Here is a 20348-nt window from a genome sequence, read left to right as displayed (position 1 = left end):
TATCCACCGCACGCCAAGAAACTCAAAGTGGCTTAAGAGTTTTGAGTCCCCAGAGTTCCTCCTTACATTAGAAGACAGGGATCACCTGGACAATCAGAGGACAGGGATCACCCCTGGCAGGTTACTTGGCAGAGCTCCTTTCCCGTCCCAGCACTGTATACAGCTCCCCACACTACACATTGCTGAAATCACATTCCCTTACACACAGTCTGTCAGCCACGATTTTCACAGGGTGTATCTGGCTCTTATGTTGCCGTTCTGACCTGTGGAATTCTCTGGTCGAAAACGGCAGTGTAGTTGCAGTAGGAAGATAACCCTGTGCAGATTGTGGCTGTGGTGTAAAGAAACGTTATTTTAGCCCTGCGGAGGAGCAGTATAGAGTGCTGTAATGGGAAAGGAGTTTAGCAGCTGGGCATAGCATCCAGGGCAGAGGGGGTGGTCAGGGGGCCTTGGGGGGGGGGGGGGCAAAGCCATGTTAATAGAGAAGTTACAGGGTTACAAAAACATTTATACTTACCTAGTTGGATGCAGCACCGATCACAGCTGTATCTACGACTGAGAACTGAGCGATTAAAGACAGATGATCGCTCAGTTCTCGACAACCAGTGACTGTCAGTCACTGGCTCTCTCCTGTGCCCCTCCAGCACTCACTAGAGCACCGGGCTGTGGAGGGGGGCAGGAACGGCTGGCTCAGCCTCCTAGGGCCTCGCTAAGAGACTGAGCCAGCTGCTGCTCCAGGCCTCTAGGGGAACCCAACATTAAAGTCAGGATTGATCCAGAGCCTGGACCACCTGAGTGACATATTTCCTGAGAAATCAGAGTTTTAATAGTAACTCTATTTATTTCCTTGTCTTTTTCTCCTTCATGCGATTTAAACAAATAACACAATTTTATTGTTGACCTTTCCGTACAAGGAAGTTTATCTGCTGCAAACTTCCTCATCATATGATTGCTCAACTACAGTTCTTTCCATTGTAGCAGTACAATGCATATAGAACAAGATAGAAGGGATATTAGCAAAGAGCACAAATCAAGGTGAACGAGTCCATATAAACCAATCAGCAGTTGTCCGTTATAGCTGGGATTCATTTAAAGCTGAGCTCTGGAAAAAGCAAAAATTGTGTAAATACAAGAGAAATATATTCATATTTTTTTTTTTCTGGAATCAAAAAAGGTGTTTATTGAACAAGCTTAGAGAGTTTCCAATGTACAAACAACGCCGCTGCCATCTTGCTTCACCCTACCTATTCCGTGGAAGCTACCGCGCATGCGTCAAAGTCATTTCGAGCAAGCCTGGGTTTCCACGGCGACAGGTAAGTATACACACTCTTGAGTTTCTCGTCGGGAAACAGGCCGATAAGAATCTCGACGTGAAAATAGAGAGCAGATTCTGGGCAGATTTACAGACGAGAAACCTGAAAGCCTCGTACACACGCTCGGTTTACTCGGCAAGAAAGCTCTGCCAGCAGTTTTCTTGCTGGTTCTTGCCGAGAAAACCGAGCGTGTGTACGAGGCTTGAGACTTTCCCTCTGTGCAGAGCTTCCTGTCAAGCCTCGTACACACGTCCGAGGAACTCGACGGGCGAAACACATCGTTTTGCTCGTCGAGTTCCTTGTGAAGCCGCCGAGGATCTCGGCGAGCCAAATTTTCCCATTCCCGTCGAGGAAAAAGAAGACATGCTCTCTTTTTGGCCCGACGAGATCCTCGGCGGTTTCCTCGTCGAAAAGTGTACACACGACCGGTTTCCTCGGCAAAAATAAAAACCAGCAAGCTTCTTGCTGGTTTTTGCCGAGAAACTCGGCCGTGTGTACGAGGCCTAATACAGACCAGTCACTGCTGCTCTCTCTTCTTGTGCAGGGTGTCTGGTCTTGTCTCCACCCCCTCCTGTAGGCAGTCTGTAGTGGTTGGAGCCTGGTCCCTCCCACAGGTCTGCTCTCTGCACAGGCTATGTACAACACAGTGAAGATGTCCTCACTGCTTACCCAGTTATTAACCTGTAAAAATAAAGGCATTTGGTGCACACCAAGTAAATGTTTATCTTTCATGGCTATTGAAGAATATTTTTAATTTGGAGGAGTTGTGTCTGGCGTTTGAGCTTTAGGTTCCATTCACACTTGTAGGACTCCAAAGTTGTGCCAACTTTGGAGTGCAACTTTGACGCAACTTTGGATGGGTGTGACTTAGTTACGACTTTGGCTTTGACCAGTGACCATTGACAACTATTACATTGTAAAACAGTCAGGTACGACTTTGATGCAACTTTTGAAGGTTAGGATTGAAGTTTATGGCTCTTGCGTTGCATGAAAGTCGGACCAAAGAAGTGCATGAACTACTTTGAAGTCGCTGCAACTTTAAGTCGCACATATATTGATGTCCGAAGTTGCATGACAAGTCACACAAGTGTGTGTGGAGCCTTAATTGCATAGGTTACTATTCTGTTTTACTCCCCAGCGGTATTACTCTCTACAGGTCCTTGTACTGTCATAATAAATGTTCCTGAGGATGAGTGTTGAAATGCAGAACAATGATGCAGCACATTTGCTTACTATTCAAACTTTAGAAGTTCAGGATATGGGATGATTGATGATTAATCCTGCCAATAATTCTTGTCATGTGACCGTATATCTGTGTACACTGTCACTGTCTCTATATACATGCTATACTCTGTATGCACACTGTATAAATACATATAATATACATGTGTGTGTATGGAGTGTATGGAACTTCTGGATGACTAAACACTGGGAAAGCAGCAGAGATCAGATGGCAATAAATACTTGAGCTATCTTTATTTGTTTTCAGAATGTAAATGGTGTCTACATATTATGTAACCCTTTACACAGTACGAGTAAATGGATCTATACACATACACAGGCATGGAGTCATGGAAGAGTAGGGTTCCAAGATTAACCACTTCAGTACCAGGCACTTATACACCTTCCTGCCAAAGCCAATTTTCAACTTTCAGCGCTGTCACAATTTGAATGCTACAAATACATTTTTTATCATTTTGTTCCCACAAATATGGTGGTATTTGATCACCTCTGCGGTTTTTATTTTTTGCGCAAAAAATAAAAAAAGACAGAAAATTTGGGGAAAAAAAAGGTTTTCTTTGTTTCTGTTATTTTTTTTGTAACAATGATGGGCACTGATATGGTGGCTGCACTGATGGGCACTGATAAGGCAGCACCAATGAGGTGGCACTGATGAGGTGGCACTGATGATGGCCACTGATAGGCGGCACTAATGGACAGTGATAGGCGGCACTGATGGGCACTGATAGTTGGCACTGGTATGTGGCACTGATGGGCACCAATAGGCGGCACTGATGGGTAACTTTGGTGGCACTGATGGGTACTAATGGGTGGCACTGATAGGTGGCATGGATGGGAACAGATGGGCACGGATGGGCACTGATAGGTGGCACTGAGGGATGTCACTGATGACACTGAGTGGCATTGCTGGACATCACAGATTTAAAGGTCTTCACAATGGTGCCAATCAGTGCCCATTTGTGGGCACTGATTTGCACATATTTGGCATCAATTTGCATATGTGGATGGCCATGTGGGATGTACCTGGCCATCCGCATGCTTGGGGCTTCCCTGGTGGTCCTGGCGGCTTCCCTGGTAGTCCAGTGTGGGCATCCGTGGGGGGGCTGCGCTGATAAACAATCAGCACAAACACCCCCTGTCTGGAGACCCGCCGATCGACTCTCCTCTACTTGCGTCTGTCAGGCTCTTTACCACAATCGGAGATGCAGGGTGTCAGACTGACACCCCACATCACCGATCGCCGCGCTGCGCGCCCCCACGGGCACGCGCCAGCATGTTATCCTGCAGCATGTCAATAGACATCCAGTCAGGATAACAAAACCACTTCCCGGACGTCAATTGTCTATTGACCGGGCAGGAAGTGGTTAAAGATGCACCAAAGATCTCAGCATGGTCATGGTAGTAGGGAAGGTGGGGGAGGCGTACAGTGTACAGACATTACAGTGGAACTTTAGTCAGAAGATTCCTGCTAGATCACTCCAGGCTGGCCCCTTTTGCAGGTATAGCTATGTAAAGAACTATAAATAAGTGCATGAATCGTATAAATTTCAGTCTCACTCTGCTCTGCACATGCTCAGTTGCTCTGTGGTTTTAGGCACTGTGCTGAATTTGTAGAGGCCGATCTGCTGACTGCCTAAAGATTTACTGCTGCTCAGGGGGCTCTGGGCTTCAGCAAAATGGCAGCCTAAAGATTTACTGCTGCTCAGGGGGCTCTGGGCTTCAGCAAAATGGCAGCCTCCAGCAAGAAGAAACAGGAACAATGCTGGAGGCAGTTTACAGCACAAAGTAATTTTGGTAGGATAATTATTATTGTTGAATGTATATATCTTGCTAAATAACATTTTTTTAAATCAAGTTTGTAAAATTAAGCAGAATCCCCTTTTGATCAGTTGAGATAATTCACAACAGAGTGAGATAAAGCAAGACGCTTCTTCAGATTACAGGGCATTGCTCTGTTTATATGATAATTATTCCATATTTCTATGTTTTTTTACCTGCTGAGGATTGTTGTTATTATAAGGAGTTATGTAATAGGGCTGTGAGTATATGAGCTCCATAGGTGTTCCTTGTAGGAAGATAACCACACCTGAAAAGCAGGGTGAATGATACATGATTAATCCAGCAATGAGCAATCCCCGACTGTCTTCATCATCACATGCCATTTCCACCAATCACGTTTGTCCTCTCTCCCTCTACCAAAGATCCCGGTGGAGCACTTCAAGCCGGCAGACGTGGAGTTTCAGGTGCAGTTTCAGCACGAGAACATCGCTGAGTTATATGGAGCCGTATTATGCAACAACATGGTTCACCTGTACATGGAGGCCGGGGAAGGAGGGTCCGTCCTGGAGAAGCTGGAGAGCTGCGGCCCTCTGCGCGAGTTCGAAATCATCTGGGTGACCAAACATATCCTAAAGGGGCTCGACTTTCTACACTCCAAAAATGTCATCCACCATGACATCAAACGTAAGTGTGCCATACTTTCAATCCGCTGCTCGCCATTTTGTTGTGGAATGTTTGAAAGTGACACTGAGCCCTGGTTCACATTGGTGCGATTGTCAAATCCACGGCAATTTCCAGCAATGGCACCGTCCTAAATGGTGCGATACTGCACTTGTGGCACCGCAACGATTTTAAAAAGTGGTTTCTGTACTACTTTTTGCGATTTCGGGGTGCAATTTCTATTGACATCTGTGCAGAAACCCACAATGATGTCTGAAATCGCAGCCGAAATCGGGAGTGAAATTGTGCGAGTTCAGCGTGAACCTGGGCTGAATGACATCCTTATTCTACCAACGTACTCCATACACATCCACTTCCTAATGGCATACCTCCCAACTTTTCAACTTCAGAATGAGGGACAAATGAGCATACCCCCCAAACGAAGTTGTTGAGCGGGGGGGGGGGGTCCACGGATATGTCGCCAATCGCGGGACCGCAGGATTTATCGCGAATCTCAGTAAACGCAGGGGGGGCAACGAAATCGCAGGACAATGGCACTGCTGGCGGGACCGCGGGATTTACCGCGAATCGCGGGACATTCCCGCGAAATCCGGGACGGTTGGGAGGTATGCTAATGGCCCTGTAATCTATTTTTCATGAAATTTGTTTCTGAGGGCTCATTTACACTTGCTTTGCTGTTTGAAGCATGATCTGCATTTGTATCGCTCTTCAGGCAGCAATAGACAGGTAGGTGATGTGGTGCTGTATTGCCTCCTCACTGCCTGCTTTCACCCTCTAAATACCAAACAACCACCGCACATCTACATGCATTGTACAGGTTTGTGCCTCTGCAGCAAAAGGGGGGGGCATTAAAATTGCGGCTTCCCCGCAGGGTTTTACCGCCCCTCAATCACAAGTGAAAATAAGCCCTTACTGTTTTTTTTTTCTAATGTCCTTTTCCCTCATTTTCATTTGTTTGAAATGAGCAGTGCACATTAGTTGTGGTCATGTGTACTGCTCTGTGCAAACTACAAAGTCCATAGTCCATATCAGGAAGAAACACGAGAGGGTGGCTACATACCTGCATACAGTGGGATCACGGAGGATGGATGTAGTCACTCAGGAAGGCCCCTTTCACACTGGGGTGGGGGCTGCATCGGCGGTAAAGCGCTGCTACTTTTAGCGGCGCTTTACTGTCAATTTCGCAGCGCTATTCGACCGCTAACGGTGTGCTTTTACCCCCCCTGTCTCTTTAAAAATCTCTCACATCAAAAAGTGAAACAATTCATAGGGGGACTTGGCAGGGAGAGGAGCCAAGAGCGCTGGTGGGGGACCCGAGAAGAGGAGGATCCAGGATGCTCTCTGCAAAAACCATTACACAGAGCAGGTAAGTATAATGTGTTTGTTAGTATTTAAAAAAAAAAATCTGCTTTTAATATCACTGTAAAAACTGAGGATTTATTATCGCTTTAAGATACATATAAAAACTCAGATCTAAACAGTTCCTATGAAATCTAGGAAATGACATGGTAACACATACTGTAGTATTGTGTTCTTTATTTAGCATTCTATACAGGAAAAAACCTCATACTATTTCCTTTTGATCCTATCATGATTCGATCAGCTGAACCGCAGAAATTGACTCTGCAGTTTTCTGTTGAACACGTGACTTTTATATTGTCAGTGTCTAACCAAAAAATCCTCGGTTTAGTTTCTTCAAGAAAACCCATCACACTAAGGCTGTCATCTCCTTCTGAAAATGCTAGTTGCCTGGCTGTTGTAGCATCTTTACCTGTTCCACATTGTTGATTCAGAAGGTATTGACGTAAGAAGATCAGTAAGACAGACAGACGAGTAGCATTTTCAGGTACTGCGTAAAGCTGCTGGTCATTGGTGTGCGCAGCCTTTGGCATTAGGGTGTGCACCCCAGAGCACAAACACACAGTATTAGCAGAGCAACGGATGGTGTCAGTAGAGCAAAGATTGGTGTCAGTAGGGCAGTGGACAGTGTCGGTAGCTTTTTTTTTTTATCGTTTCTTACAATTTAATTTTTTTTTATTATTTTTACAATATTATTATTATTATTATTATATTTTATATATATATATATAGATATATATATATATATATATATATATATATATATATATATTTTTAGGAGCCCCGTTATGGCGTGTTGGTGCAATATCAAGGATCTAAACAGACCCTTGATGTCTCACTTTTGAGAAAGAAACAGGACACAGAGATTCCCCAGTCCCCTTCTCTGCAGTCTGCAGTAAACATAGTTTACTATGCTTCAGTTAAGAATGAAGATTGAAGATTGGTACAGATCACTCGCTGTGTTTTTTTCATATAATTTAGGGATGTGGTGACCTAAAACTTTTCTGTAGATCTTTGGGGTTTTCGTTCAGCCTATTGCATTAGGGTGTGCACCCCAGACAAGTGTGTATATCAGCAGAGCAGTGGACGGTGTCAGTAGGGCAAAGATTGGTGCCAGTAGGGCAGTGGATGGTGTCGGTAGCTTTTTTTTTTTTAATTTTTTTTTTATAGTTTCTTACAATTTTTTTTATTACTTTTACAATATTTTTTTATTATTATTATTTTTTTTAGGAGCCCAGTTATGGGGTGTTGGTGCAATATCAAGGATCTAAACAGACTCACCTTTGAGATTTTTGAGACAGAGAAAGAAACAGAGTACTGAGATTTTCCCTTCTCTGCAGCCTGCAGTAAGCATAGTTTACTATGCTTCAGTTAAGAATGAAGACATGAGCGGTTCGGTACAGATCACTCACTATGTTCATTCAGAAAAGGAAGGGGCCAGTTAATTAATTATTTACCAGCCCTTTCCCTGCTCCTGAGAGGGGAGGGAAGCTGGCAGCACTGCAGGGGGGAGACAGTAAGCAGGGGAATCGGCACAGCAGGGGGTGATTAGGGTGTGCCCAGGCACACCCAGCACACCCTGTGTGGACGTCTATGCTGCTGGTAGTTATGCAGGTACTTGCGTAAACATGTGCATGGGGCCTATAAATGCATGTAGTAATTTTAAAAGGTATAATTCACACCGTGCATATATGTGAATTTTGTTTCGAGAAATTAGAATTCTGTGCGTCCATGGGCAGAATGGATACTCTGAACGCATGTAAACAAGTACATTAGGGTAGGAGTATCCAGTGCTTTTGTATATATGTCCAGGCTAATGCTGTAGACTAGAGAGTACAAAATAATGTTTAGTAAACCCCCAACACCCGATCAGCGGCCATTGAAACTCAGAATTTTATTAAAATGAATAATTTTAAGATGGCCTGAGGTATCTTCCGTATTTATTGCTCTGAGGTAAGTGGGTTGTTGTAGGTTGTGGAATTTGTACGTTATGCGTTGTTAATAAGCCTGTGTACATTGATATGTTCATGTAAGGTGAACCCGGTATAATGTGTAACTTCTGCTTATTGTTCTTATTATTGCAGCGAGCAACATTGTCTTCATGTCCACAAAAGCCGTCCTGGTGGATTTTGGCCTCAGCATTCAGATGACCGGTGACATGTTTTATCCAAAGGATTTGAGGGGAACTGAGGTAATTGGCGGCGATGTGTCCTGTGACTTGTGGCTGGGAACACTCGGCCTATTCATAGTTTGGGGCCTATCAATAATCCTCAGCGGGGGAATGACATTGTGGAAAGAGGGAAGGAATGTCTGCCACTTCAGGTCGCTCCTTTCTTCCTCTTTTCCAGCTCAGCAGTGTGTTTATACCTCTGTAAATGAGAACCCACAGGAAAAAGTCATGAAAAGCACACATTGCTGTCTCACTTCCTCATCTGGAAAACAAGTTGTTTATTTCCACTTGTTCTGATGATTGGTCATGCTGAGGATGCTGGGTTGCTGGATTGTCATGCTGATCCATTTTCTTAATGCAAGAATTATCACTTCATTCTGACTTTCTTTAGAGCCGGTTCACACTGGGGCGGCACGACTTTGGGGGCGACTCGGCAAGGCGTCCTGAAGACGACTTAAGAGGCGACTTGCAAAATTACTTCTGTATAGAAGTCAATGCAAGTCGCCCCCAAAGTCGTACAAGAACCTTTTTCTAAGTCGGAGCGACTTGCGTCGCTCCTATTAGACTGGTTCTATTGAATAGAATGGGACGCGACTTGTCAGGCAGCTGAGTCGCCTGACAAGTCACCCCAGTGTGAACCGACTCTTACTGCATGCTTTGGCTGAAAGGTTATGGCCTTGTTCACATGGGCCTACTACAGCATAGTCCTGTACGAGGGCTGTGTGAGGCCTCGTGTACACGACTGAGTTTCTCTGCAAAAACCAGCAAGAAACTTGCTGTTTTTTTTTTTTGCCGAGGAAACCGGTCGCGTGTACATTTTTCGACGAGGAAACTGTCAAGGAACTCGACGAGCCAAATAGAGAGCATGTTCTCTTTTTCCTAGACGGGAATGGAGAAAATTGGCTTGTCGAGTTCCTCGACAGCCTAACAAGGAACTCGACGAGCAAAACGATGTGTTTCGCCCGTCGAGTTCCTTGGTCGTGTGTACGAGGCCTGAGGTTCCATTCACATGGGGTACTTTACTACGGGCCCTGTGCAGGTCCATGTTTTCCCGCCAAAGGGATGCACAGGTGTTGCAACATCCCCCTGCTGGCACCCCATTCCTCTCTACTGGGACCTAATGCATTCTCTGCATTAAGTTAAAATCCTTCTGTGCTGCAGAATCCCACCTCACCCCCCATTATACTTACCTGAGCCCACTCGCTATCTAGTGCTGTGCATGAGAGCAGTGTCTCTTTCTGTCCTCACAGTGCAGATTGATAGCAGCAGGGGCCATCGGCTCCTGCTGCTGTCAATCAAATCATGTGCTGCGGGTAGGGTGACCACATTTCCAAACTGACATTCAGGGACACCCTGCCCCCCTCACCTTCCCCAAAAGAAGATGAGAGGGGGCGGGGGAAATGTAGTCTCGGGGTTGATGGGGAATTTGGCGGCTGGTTATTTGTCAGCTGAATGTACCACTTGCCACCAGATGCAGTGCTGCTGTCACTCCCTCTGCATGAGCCACGTGCATTGAAGGAAAGGAGTGGAGTCGCTATCTGGAGAGTGAAGATCACATCATTCCCTGCTGCTTGCCGCTGGGTGCCGGAGAAGGAGGAGGTGCCGAGGTGGGTGGGGACAGCAGTGATGCACTAGGCACAGGCCGCACTCCCGGTCTCACTGTCTGAGAGTAAATTGTCACTGGTTGCAAGACGCCAGGCAGCGCCAGCCCTAGCAACCAGTTCCGGAAATATAGTTACTAGTTAGTAGGGGGTGACTGTGTCCTCTATTTCATTCCGTGACACTGTATTGTCCTGGAATGAAGGTGCCAGGGACCCAGGACAGACATGTCAATTGCAGGACAGTCCCGGGCAATCCGGGACACGTTGCCACCCTAGCTGCAGGAGGCAGGCCTGTTTGTGTCTATGGATGCTGGTAGTGGGGCTCAAGATTGAGCCAACACGAGTACCCCCCCCCCCCCCCAGCATGCGGGTTGCTGGGGGGTACTCAGAAAGGGGAAGGGGCCAGGAGTGCCAGCAAGGGATCCCAGAAGACAAGGATCAGGCTTCTCTGTGCAAAACCATGGCATAGAGCAGGTAGCATAATATATTGGCTTATTTTTTTTATTTTTATATATAAAAGTTTCTTATTCCTTTAAAGGATAAGATCACCTATGGGAACATGTTACATGTTCCACCCGTTTTTTACGGTGGAACAGATATAACATGTTCCCAATGCTGCAGCCGCTGCCCGATTACCCCCCCCCCCCACCCCTCCCTGTGACAGCGGTATGGGGAGAGGTTCCCCTACTAACTGTTGTATTATTAATTCTCACAGCTCTGTGTGTGAATGAACTACAGGCCTCAAAATCCTTTGCAGCTGTTGGCTTGTAGTTCTCACTTAACTACCACGGTGCTGTGGAGCGCCATGGTAGTTCATTGATTCTTCCTGCCAGATTGTATCTGCTTGCCCATATGGGATGTACGGGCACACAGATACACGGACAGATCTGGAGGGGACCTGCATGGCACCAGTGGAATGCTTTACAGGCTCCGAAAAAAATAAATGCACATGTTTTTACCTACAAACAAATTTGCAGTTATTATTTTTTTTTCTAAGAAGTGAACTTATCCTTTCAGTCTTGAATGTGCAGTAAGGTGAATTATTACAAAATACTGAACACGCACAATAGTGCTGATATAGTGAAAATATAGTGAAAAAATAAAAAAAGGTAAAATAAACATTTTTTTTTTGTGCTTTTTGACAGATCTACATGAGCCCAGAAGTGGTTCTGTGCAGAGGACACTCTACAAAGGCAGATATATACAGTATGGGTGCCACCATCATTCACATGCAGACCGGAAATCCACCCTGGGTGAAACGATACCCCCGATCATCATATCCCTCCTACCTCTACATTGTAAGTTGGGTTCCTTTTGTAATGCAGAGATGGATGCTTTAAACTTTGCATGTTGGTTTCAGAGTGTATGCACACCTGTGAGCCTGAAAATATGTGCGTTTAAACACATTTGCATGTTCTTTTTACACATGTCATTTTTAGAAATGTTTTTACTGTGCTGCATTTTTAAAGTGAATCCCTGGTTTTTGTAAAGCCAGTGCATTCTTTCCCAATGCATTACAAGTACATGTGTTTTACAAGCAAGTAATATATTGTATCTTATCATTCCTTTGATGTGGTGGCTGCATTATTTTTTTATTTCCAACCCCATAGTTTTCACCTGGTGATCTGACCAGTAACACACCTCCTGTATTAGAGTGCCCCCACTCTGGATTTAGGAGCACATGGATTCCTCCATCCATGCTATTTAGTACGGTTGCGGGATATTGACTGAGCCCTTGTACACACGACCGAGGATCTCGACGGGCGAAACACATTGTTTAGCTCGTCGAGTTCCTTGTTAGGCTGTCGAGGAACTCGACGTGCCAATTTTCTCCATTCCCATCGAGGAAAAAGAGAACATGCTCTCTTTTTGGCTTGTCGAGTTCCTCCAAAGTTTCCTCGTCGAAAAATGTACACACGACCGGTTTCCTCTGCCAAAAAAAAAACAGCAAGTTTCTTGCTGGTTTTTGCCGAGAAACTCGGTCGTGTGTACGAGGCCTCATTTCTCTTTTTCAGCCCACAGGACTGAACTAGAGAAATCTAATGCCCCGTACACACGATCGGTTTTCCTGTTGGAAAAACTGCTGGAAAAAGGTTCTCTATTTTCCCGTCAGGAAAAAAACTGATCGTAATTTTCGATCGTGTGTAGAAATCCCGGCGCGCTAAATTCCGACGCATGCTCGGAAACAAATCAACGCATGCTTGGAAGCATAGAACCTTATTTTCTCGGCTCGTCGTAGTCTTTTACGTCACCGCCTTCTTGGCAGTCAAAAGTTCACCAAACTTTTGTGTGACCGTGTGTATGCAAGGCAGGCTTGAGAGGAATTCCGTCGGAGAAAAACATCCAACTTTTTCCCGATGGGAAAACCGACGGGGCATGAGTGTGTATGGCTGGCCTTACACAAACAGTACTAAAAAGTGTGTTCAGATGTGTGTGCCAGATATAACATAGTAGAAAAATTAGATTATGTTAAAATGTAGTCTTTTTTTTTTCTTTTTTTTCAAATACCTTTTATTGTAATTTTTTTGTTTGTAAAACAAAACACACAGAAACAAAAACGTAAACGGACAGTATGCAAAAAAAGAAAGATTCAAAACGTGAGCACAATCACATGCATTTACAAAATACAAGGAAGCTTCCACCCATGTAATAATTATTACTTGTACAACATAGCAGTGAAATAAATCAGCAAACATTCCTTCTGAAGGTGCCACAGTTAAGGCACGGGGAAACCCCTGCCAGCATTAGACATCCAAATGTAATAGAAGATCACATCCATTAAAATTGAGTCTTGCCTCATAAAATCCTCGAACGACAGTCTACAATAATTGTAATACGAAAAACAATTCTGCTTGTCCCATAGATACACAAGCAAGCACCCCCACTAGAAGACATTGGAGAAGATTGCAGTCCCGTCATGAGAGATCTACTGGTCTCAGTATTGGACAAGAATCCAAACCAGCGTCCTTCTGCAGCAGAGCTTCTGAAACACGAGGCCCTCAACCCTCCTCCGGAGGACCAGCCGCGCTGCCAGAGCCTGGATACGGCCCTCCTGGAACGCAAGAGACAAATGAAAAAGGAACTTGAGCTGCCGGAAAACATTGCAGGTATGTCTGCATATTAAAAGAAACCAGCTGAGATAAAAATTTTGGAGCTACCATAGCAGACTAGCTTCTGAAGGGGCAGGATTCCATGCTGTGATCCTGATCCTTTTTTTTTTTTTTTGCTCCTTTGCTGACCTGGGAGAGAGCTTTTGTATTTCAGGCGGCCCAACACTTGCTCACGAAGTAGAGCAATATGGGTGAGGATGGCAGCAACTTTAAAACCAAGACAGCAATGGCAGCCCTCCATATTTAAATTCTGATAGGTTTCCTTTAAAGAAATTGTCGATCTTTTTGAAAGCTGAAACAAGAAACAGTTAATTCTTACCTGACTTGCACTGCTGAACAAATTACATCGAAAAGAAAATCTTGCGGAAAGATGAACCACCACCCCCCCCATTTTCTCTGTGACTCCTTCCTTCTCCTACACTGGCCCCTATATTACTTTATCCTATAGTGACATAGGGATTGCAGATGGAACCACGGAGTAAATTGGGGGAAGATGGAATCTGAAACTCACTGAGGCTGGGTTCATACTATTGCGAATTGAATGTGGAATTTTGCATCCAATTCACAATAGCAGGAGATTTTGACCTGCTCTCTATGGAGCCTGTTTACACATCTTAGCAGCCGGTCTGGCCCAGGTCTGAATTCAGCCCAAAATTTGGGCTGAAATCAGACTTGAAACGGTGAATCGGCACGCATCCGGACCCTTGCTGTGAGCCTCATATGTTAATGGAGCTCAAGTGATAAAATTATCAAATCTTTCAGCAAGATTCTCTCTTCAATGAGTTTGGTTTAGCAAACGGGTAGCAGGACAGGTAAGGGTGTTTAACACTGCTGCGCTAAGGCCAATGTGGTTTAGCTGCGCTTTGCCATAGACTTCTATTATGTCCCTCAGTTTTGTTGGGCATTCTTAAAGCAAACCAAAAGTCCTGCATGCAGAAAGCTGCTGGTATCAGTTTTTCAAATTGGTGGTAAAGTTCCTTTAGCCTTGGTTCACACTGCTACAACCCCATTACTGTGCGATTAGCAGTGCGACTATGTAGTGTGACTTGCTTGTGACTTTCAAGCAACATTAGAGTCTATGGGACTCTAAGGCCTCGTACACACGACCGAGGAACTCGACGGGCGAAACACATCGTTTTGCTCGTCGAGTTCCTTGTTAGGCTGTCGAGGAACGCGACGTGCCAATTTTCTCCATTCCGTCGAGGAAAAAACGAACATGCTCTCTTTTTGGCTCGTCGAGTTCCTCGACAGTTTCCTCGTCGAAAAATGTACACACGACCGGTTTCCTCGGCAAAAAAAAAAAAAAAACCAGCAAGTTTCTTGCTGGTTTTTGCTGAGAAACTCGGTCGTGTGTACGAGGCCTCAGTCACATCGAATTTGCATCAAAGTAAATGGCTTTTAGTCCAGGTTCACACTGGGCTGTGGGAATGAATCCGTGCGGGTTCAGCTGAACTCGCACGATTTCACTCCCGCTTGTCAGTTCTTATTTCTGCCACGATTGCAGAGACACCGTCCCGAAATCGCAAAAAGTAGTACAGAAACGACTTTTTGAAATCGGTGCAGAGTCGCACCAATTAGGACGGTGCAATTGCTGGCAAATGCATCCGATTTGACAAATCGCATGTCAAATCGCACCAGTGTGAACCAGGGCTTAAACATGTGATTTCTGATGGATCACTTACTTGTTTGCACATAACCATCACTCTTTGCAATGTCAATGATGATGATTAAATTATCCCAGCAGTCAGTTTTTTTTCTTGTTTTCCCCCCACTATGGAAAGAGAACTGTGAGTGGAATTTGTGTTGAGCGAAAAAGGGAAGTTACAATATGCTCTTATCATGTCTAGGTTTTCTTTTTCCATTCATGTTTATTGAGGCTAATATTATGTAGCGACAGCTTCAAGGGAAACATTACAGAGATTAATGAATAGATTTAGAAGAAAGCGCTGGGGAAAAAAGCTGAGTTTGTGCCGTTTTACAACGAAGTGTCCGCCCATTTCACTACATTATGCTAACAATATCGACCTAAAGGAAACTTTTGCTGAGATAAATATGTAAACTGTAATTTCAAACCTTCTGAAAATGCTAAAAGATAGATATCAGAGTGTGGTTAGTCATTCGGAACGGAGACAAGTCCTAGTGGTGTACCACAAGTCTCTGTACTAGGTCCTGTAGGTTCTGTTCTATTTGATCTGTTTTGTAAGTGATGCAACTGTAGGTTTGGTGGGTAAGATGGACATTTGGAGGTGTCTATTACATGTACTGTGTGTGTGTGTGCATAAAAAAAAGAAAAAAAAATATATATTGGCCCGGATTCAGAAACAATTTACGTCTGCGTATCTATTGATACGCCGCGTAAATTCTAGCATGCGTCGGCGTCTCTTCTTTCTGTATTCAGAAAGCAAGATACGCCGAAATTTGGCTAAGATACGACTGACGTAAGTCTCTTACACCGGCGTATCTTAGTTGCATATTTACGCTGGCCGCTAGGTGGCGCTTCCGGACATTTACGCGTAGAATATGCAAATTAGGTAGATACGCCGATTCAGAAACGTATGTCCGCCCGGCGCATTTTTTACGTCGTTTAAGTAAGGGTTTTTCCGGCGTAAAGTTACCCCTGCTATATGAGGCGTAGCCAATGTTAAGTATGGACATCGGGCCAGCGTCGAATTTTGCATCGTTTACGTAAGTCATTCGCGATTAGGGCTTTGCGTAAGTTACGTTCACGTCGAAACCAATGAGGCTTTGCAGCGTAATTTGGAGCATGCGCTCTGGAATACGTCCACGGACGGTGCATGCGCCGTTCGTAAAAAAACGTCATTTACGTGGGGTCACACTGAATTACCATAAAACACGCCCACATCTTCCTATTTTGAATTAGACGGGCTTACGCCGGCCCTCATACGCTACGCCGCCGTAACTTAGGGCGCAGGTTCTTTCAGAATCTGCCTCACTAGGTTACGATGGCGTAGCGTATCTGAGATACGCTACGCCCGCACAAAGTAATGCCGGGCTTTCTGAATCCGGGCCATTGTATTTATATTATTACTAGCTGGATCACCAGCAGGAGGTCCTGAGTCCCCAATATCGATCTTTAGATATCACTAAAGGGATCATCAGCAGGAGGAAGGAGATCCTGTCTCCTCCTATATAGATCTTTAGATATCACTGGAGGGATCACCAGCAGGAGGAAGGAGATTCTGACTTCTCCTATATAGATCTTTAGACCCCTTTCACACTGGGGCATTTTTCAGGCACTTTTGTGCTAAAAATAGCACCTGTAAAGCGCCTAAAAAATGCCTCCCATGCAGTCCCAGTGTGAGAGTTCACAAGCAGCCACCGCTCCTGCCATTGGAATCAATGGGCACCGCTGCCGAAGCGCCTGCAAATCGTCATCATCAATTTTGGCAGCGGCGCTTTGCAGGCACTATAAACCCTTTATTCGCCTGCTAGTGGAGTTAAAAGCACCCCGCTAGCATCCGAAAAGGTGCCCCTATTACAGCGGTAAAGTTCTGCTTAAATTAGCAGTGCTTTACCGCTAAGGCCCCCCGCCCCAGTTTGAATGTAGTCATAGATATCACTGGAGGGATTCCTCTATATAGATCTTTAGTTATCACTAGAGGGATCACCAGCAGGAGGAAGGAGGTCCTGATTCCTCTATATAGATCTTTAGTAATCACTAGAGGGATCACCTGCAGGTAGAAAGGTCGTGATTTCACTATATCAATCTTTAGTAATCACTAGAGAGGTCACCAGCAGAAGGAAGGAGGTCCTGATTCCTGTATATAGGCAGAGCCTCACCTGCCACGAACATAAACAAAAATGAAAAAATGGGGCAGACCAATGGATGGACCACTTGGTCTTTTTTCTGCTGTCGCTCTTCTATATTTGCTGCCATGCTGGTCCAGTGGCTTTAAAACTTTTAGCCAGCGAGTCCAAACAACACTACAGCAGCTGAAATCAACATATCTGACCTGCATGCTTGTTTGAGATCACCGATTCAGGTATTACTGAAGTCACTAAATCAGCATGACAGGCATTTCAGAAGTTGGCATCAGCCATGGCTGCAAACATAACCCATCATGGAGGAAAATATCAGAACAGGGGTAGTTCTAGAGCAGGAATGCCCAACCTTTTGAAGAGTGAGGTCCACTTAAGAGACTTGGTAACTGGTCGCGGGCCACAATGAGTGGAGCGGGCGGATGACAGGTCTGTGTCCACTGCATATGGAGAGCAGACATGGACACAGCCCACTCTACTCTATGGGCCCTTCGATCCGATCCACCCAGGCGGAAAGGGATGGATCCCTTTCTATTTTTTTTTTTAGCAGATCGGGTTGGAGGTAGAAGGTAGGCGGTGCTCTGTGGATCAGTTTGAAAGCAGCCTAGCAACCACTGCAGAACAGATATGTCCATATTTGGTATCACTCCACCTATAACAGGGGCCCGTGCTATACAGGAAGCATTGTCTTATGCGGCTCTGCTCCACAGCCACTTGCTTTCTCTTCTGCCGGCTTCATTCACAACACTGATGCTCTAGGATGATGGATCAGCGATCCGCGATCTGGGCTTGCCAACCAGCCATCCCAGAGCAGGAGGTCGTGGGCCACATCAGATCAGAGGGTTCCGCGGGCCACATGTGGCCCCCGGGCCACATGTGGCCCCCGGGCCACAGGTTGGGCACCCCTGTTCTAGAGCATCACGGGAGCAGTCTTTTTCCTGGATCAGACCTACTCTGCTATATAGCGTATGTGAATTTTCTGAGGAGGATCAGTGACCACATGCAAATATTATGTTTTTGAAATCTTTCACATGGACCATCTGTTAGAAGCAGAAGACTAATACACTGTGTCAGTTTAGCTCAGCATTTATACAGTGATGATCTGGAAAGTGGGGTAACCCATTTTGACCAGTCAGGTTAAATATTTCCTTGGTCATAATAATGAAAGCTGATTTCTGATTGGTTATTTCAGTCTACAGTACTTTTGCATTTCTAAATAAGCTGGAAAACGAGATGTCTTCTGACACCCTTTGTTCCCTTTCAGATTCTTCATTGTACACCAGTGAGGAGTCCGACATGCAGAAGAGACAGCGGTCACTTTCCATTGATCTTGGTGCTCTTGCTGGTTACTTCAACCTGGTCCGAGGCCCTCCGACTGGGGAATATGAATGCTGATAATATGTATTCATTGAAGGGACTTCTGTGGACTTGTATTCTCAAGCATCAATAATAGACAGTTGAGAAAAGCTACTTTGAAGAAGGAAAAACAAAGAGTACCTAAAAATTAATGAAGGACATGTACAGTATATAGCAGTGTTGTGAACTGCACATTGTATACTTCACATTTGATGTTTCTTTTTTAGCATTTTTCTCTATGGAGATACAGATCACCTTTACATTTACAAAGTTGCCTCTTGAATCGGATGCAAGCTTGTGGCAATTGCTTATATTACACAATTGACTAAATGATTGTTCTCCTTTCCAATTTGACGGTCACATTTGATCGTGTTTATTCAGGCATTCAAAACTCAGTAAGTAGGGAAATAGTTATGTCTGCCTCATTGATAATGGTTAGGCATCAATTGGACCTCTTTTAAGAGTCTGCTTTGGGTATAAATAGGAGTAATTTGTGATGATGGCTCAATTTTTAACGGTATTACTTCAATTAATTAGTATTTAAAGGGGTTGTAAAGGAAAACATTTTTTTTTCATAATAAGCATCCTTTACCTGCAGACATTCCTCTTTTCACTTCCTCATTGTTCAATTTTGCTCAGAAGTTGCTCTATTTTTTCTCTGTTCTGTTCACTTCCTGCTTGTCTGATTTTACTGACCACTGTGACGGGAGGGTTTACTGCGGTGGTCAGTAACGTGCTCATCCCCTCCTGGGAACTACATCTGTGCCGCAGGACGCTCTCTACGTGTTAGAGACTTCAAGGAGGTGTGAATTACTGGGCGAGCCGCAATTCATACTGGGATATGTAGTTCTTACATGAACGAACGATGCAAACCAGGAAGTGAATGAGATAACAGAAACTAGAATGCCGGAGGTGATATAGATAAAGGAATTTAATAGGTATTTACTCGTTTTTTAGCAAAAATGTGTTTTCCTTTACAACTCCTTTAAGTTTTAAGAAGCAAATATTTCAGTCTTTTATAGCTGTCAGAGACTGCACCAGCAAAGTTCCCTCATAAAATGTCCCTGCCAAGTGTGTCTCCTTTCTTTTGCTGCATTCTCCTTATAAAATAAGTGAGGCTTAGCATAATAGCTGTCAGGCAGAACGATGGACTTGAAGTCTCATTGCTATAATCCTGAACGTTGCAAATCATCTATGTATCTAATACACCATACCCAAAATTAAAATGTCAGATTTGGGTGAATGTAATCTTTTAATATTACATTTTTATTATGTTTATGTTACGGTTTTCCACAAATTAGAGTAACGCTCCTGATTCACCCTATATTTATTGATGATCTAATTGCACAAATAATAATTAGCACTGTCTTGTATTATCAATTCTGTGTGCAGATGTTTTATGTTTAAATGAACAAGAAATGTATTTGTAGATAAAGAGCACATTCCTATGGAATGCAAAGTTCATGGTTATATATAATATGAATATTATTAATGTTTGACAAGACATTTAGTACATCCTGATGGATGGGCGGGAGAGACGACGAAGCAACCCTCGGACCTACGGAGCGTTGATCGCACCTCTGTCACCAAAGGGTTAATAGTGCTTGTTCTCATGCACCGTGGATTAAGTAGATCATACTGTGTATGATATATGGGGACATTTCATGATGACTTAGATGGCTTGTCAATTAGCATTCGTTCTAGAGTGCCGCTGTGATCTGTATCTAGATAAAGTAATAAATATTATCACAAAACAGTATGGTTTCTCATTATTATTTTTTTTATCTGCAAGACATTAACACAACTAAGTGCAAGCTCCCTTCCATCACAAAAAAGATAAAAAATTGCCTATACATATGCATATTTAGAAAGCAGTGAATGTGGCATTCACCAAACATTCACTGCAGGTGAATAAATAACTACATTCATATACCTGAAGTGAATGTTTGTTGAATGC

At 44.3% G+C, this 20348-nt stretch overlaps 1 protein-coding gene across 1 annotated transcript in view; it reads left to right on the top strand.

Annotated features, from left to right (window-relative positions):
* MAP3K8 (mitogen-activated protein kinase kinase kinase 8) overlaps positions 1-18676 on the top strand; it is a 54075-nt gene extending 35399 nt beyond the window's left edge. The window contains exons 4-8 of the mRNA XM_040352601.1: positions 4757-5018; positions 8459-8565; positions 11291-11443; positions 13009-13252; positions 18300-18676. Of these exons, the coding sequence (XP_040208535.1) occupies positions 4757-5018; positions 8459-8565; positions 11291-11443; positions 13009-13252; positions 18300-18430 (897 nt within the window). The 3' untranslated portion in view covers positions 18431-18676. The remainder of the gene's footprint in view (positions 1-4756; positions 5019-8458; positions 8566-11290; positions 11444-13008; positions 13253-18299) is intronic.
* Positions 18677-20348: the final 1672 nt, after the last annotated feature.

The sequence above is a fragment of the Rana temporaria genome, chromosome 5 (assembly GCF_905171775.1).
Source record: "Rana temporaria chromosome 5, aRanTem1.1, whole genome shotgun sequence".
Classification (NCBI taxonomy): Eukaryota; Metazoa; Chordata; class Amphibia; order Anura; family Ranidae; genus Rana; species Rana temporaria.
This window is presented reverse-complemented; position numbering and strand designations above follow the sequence as displayed.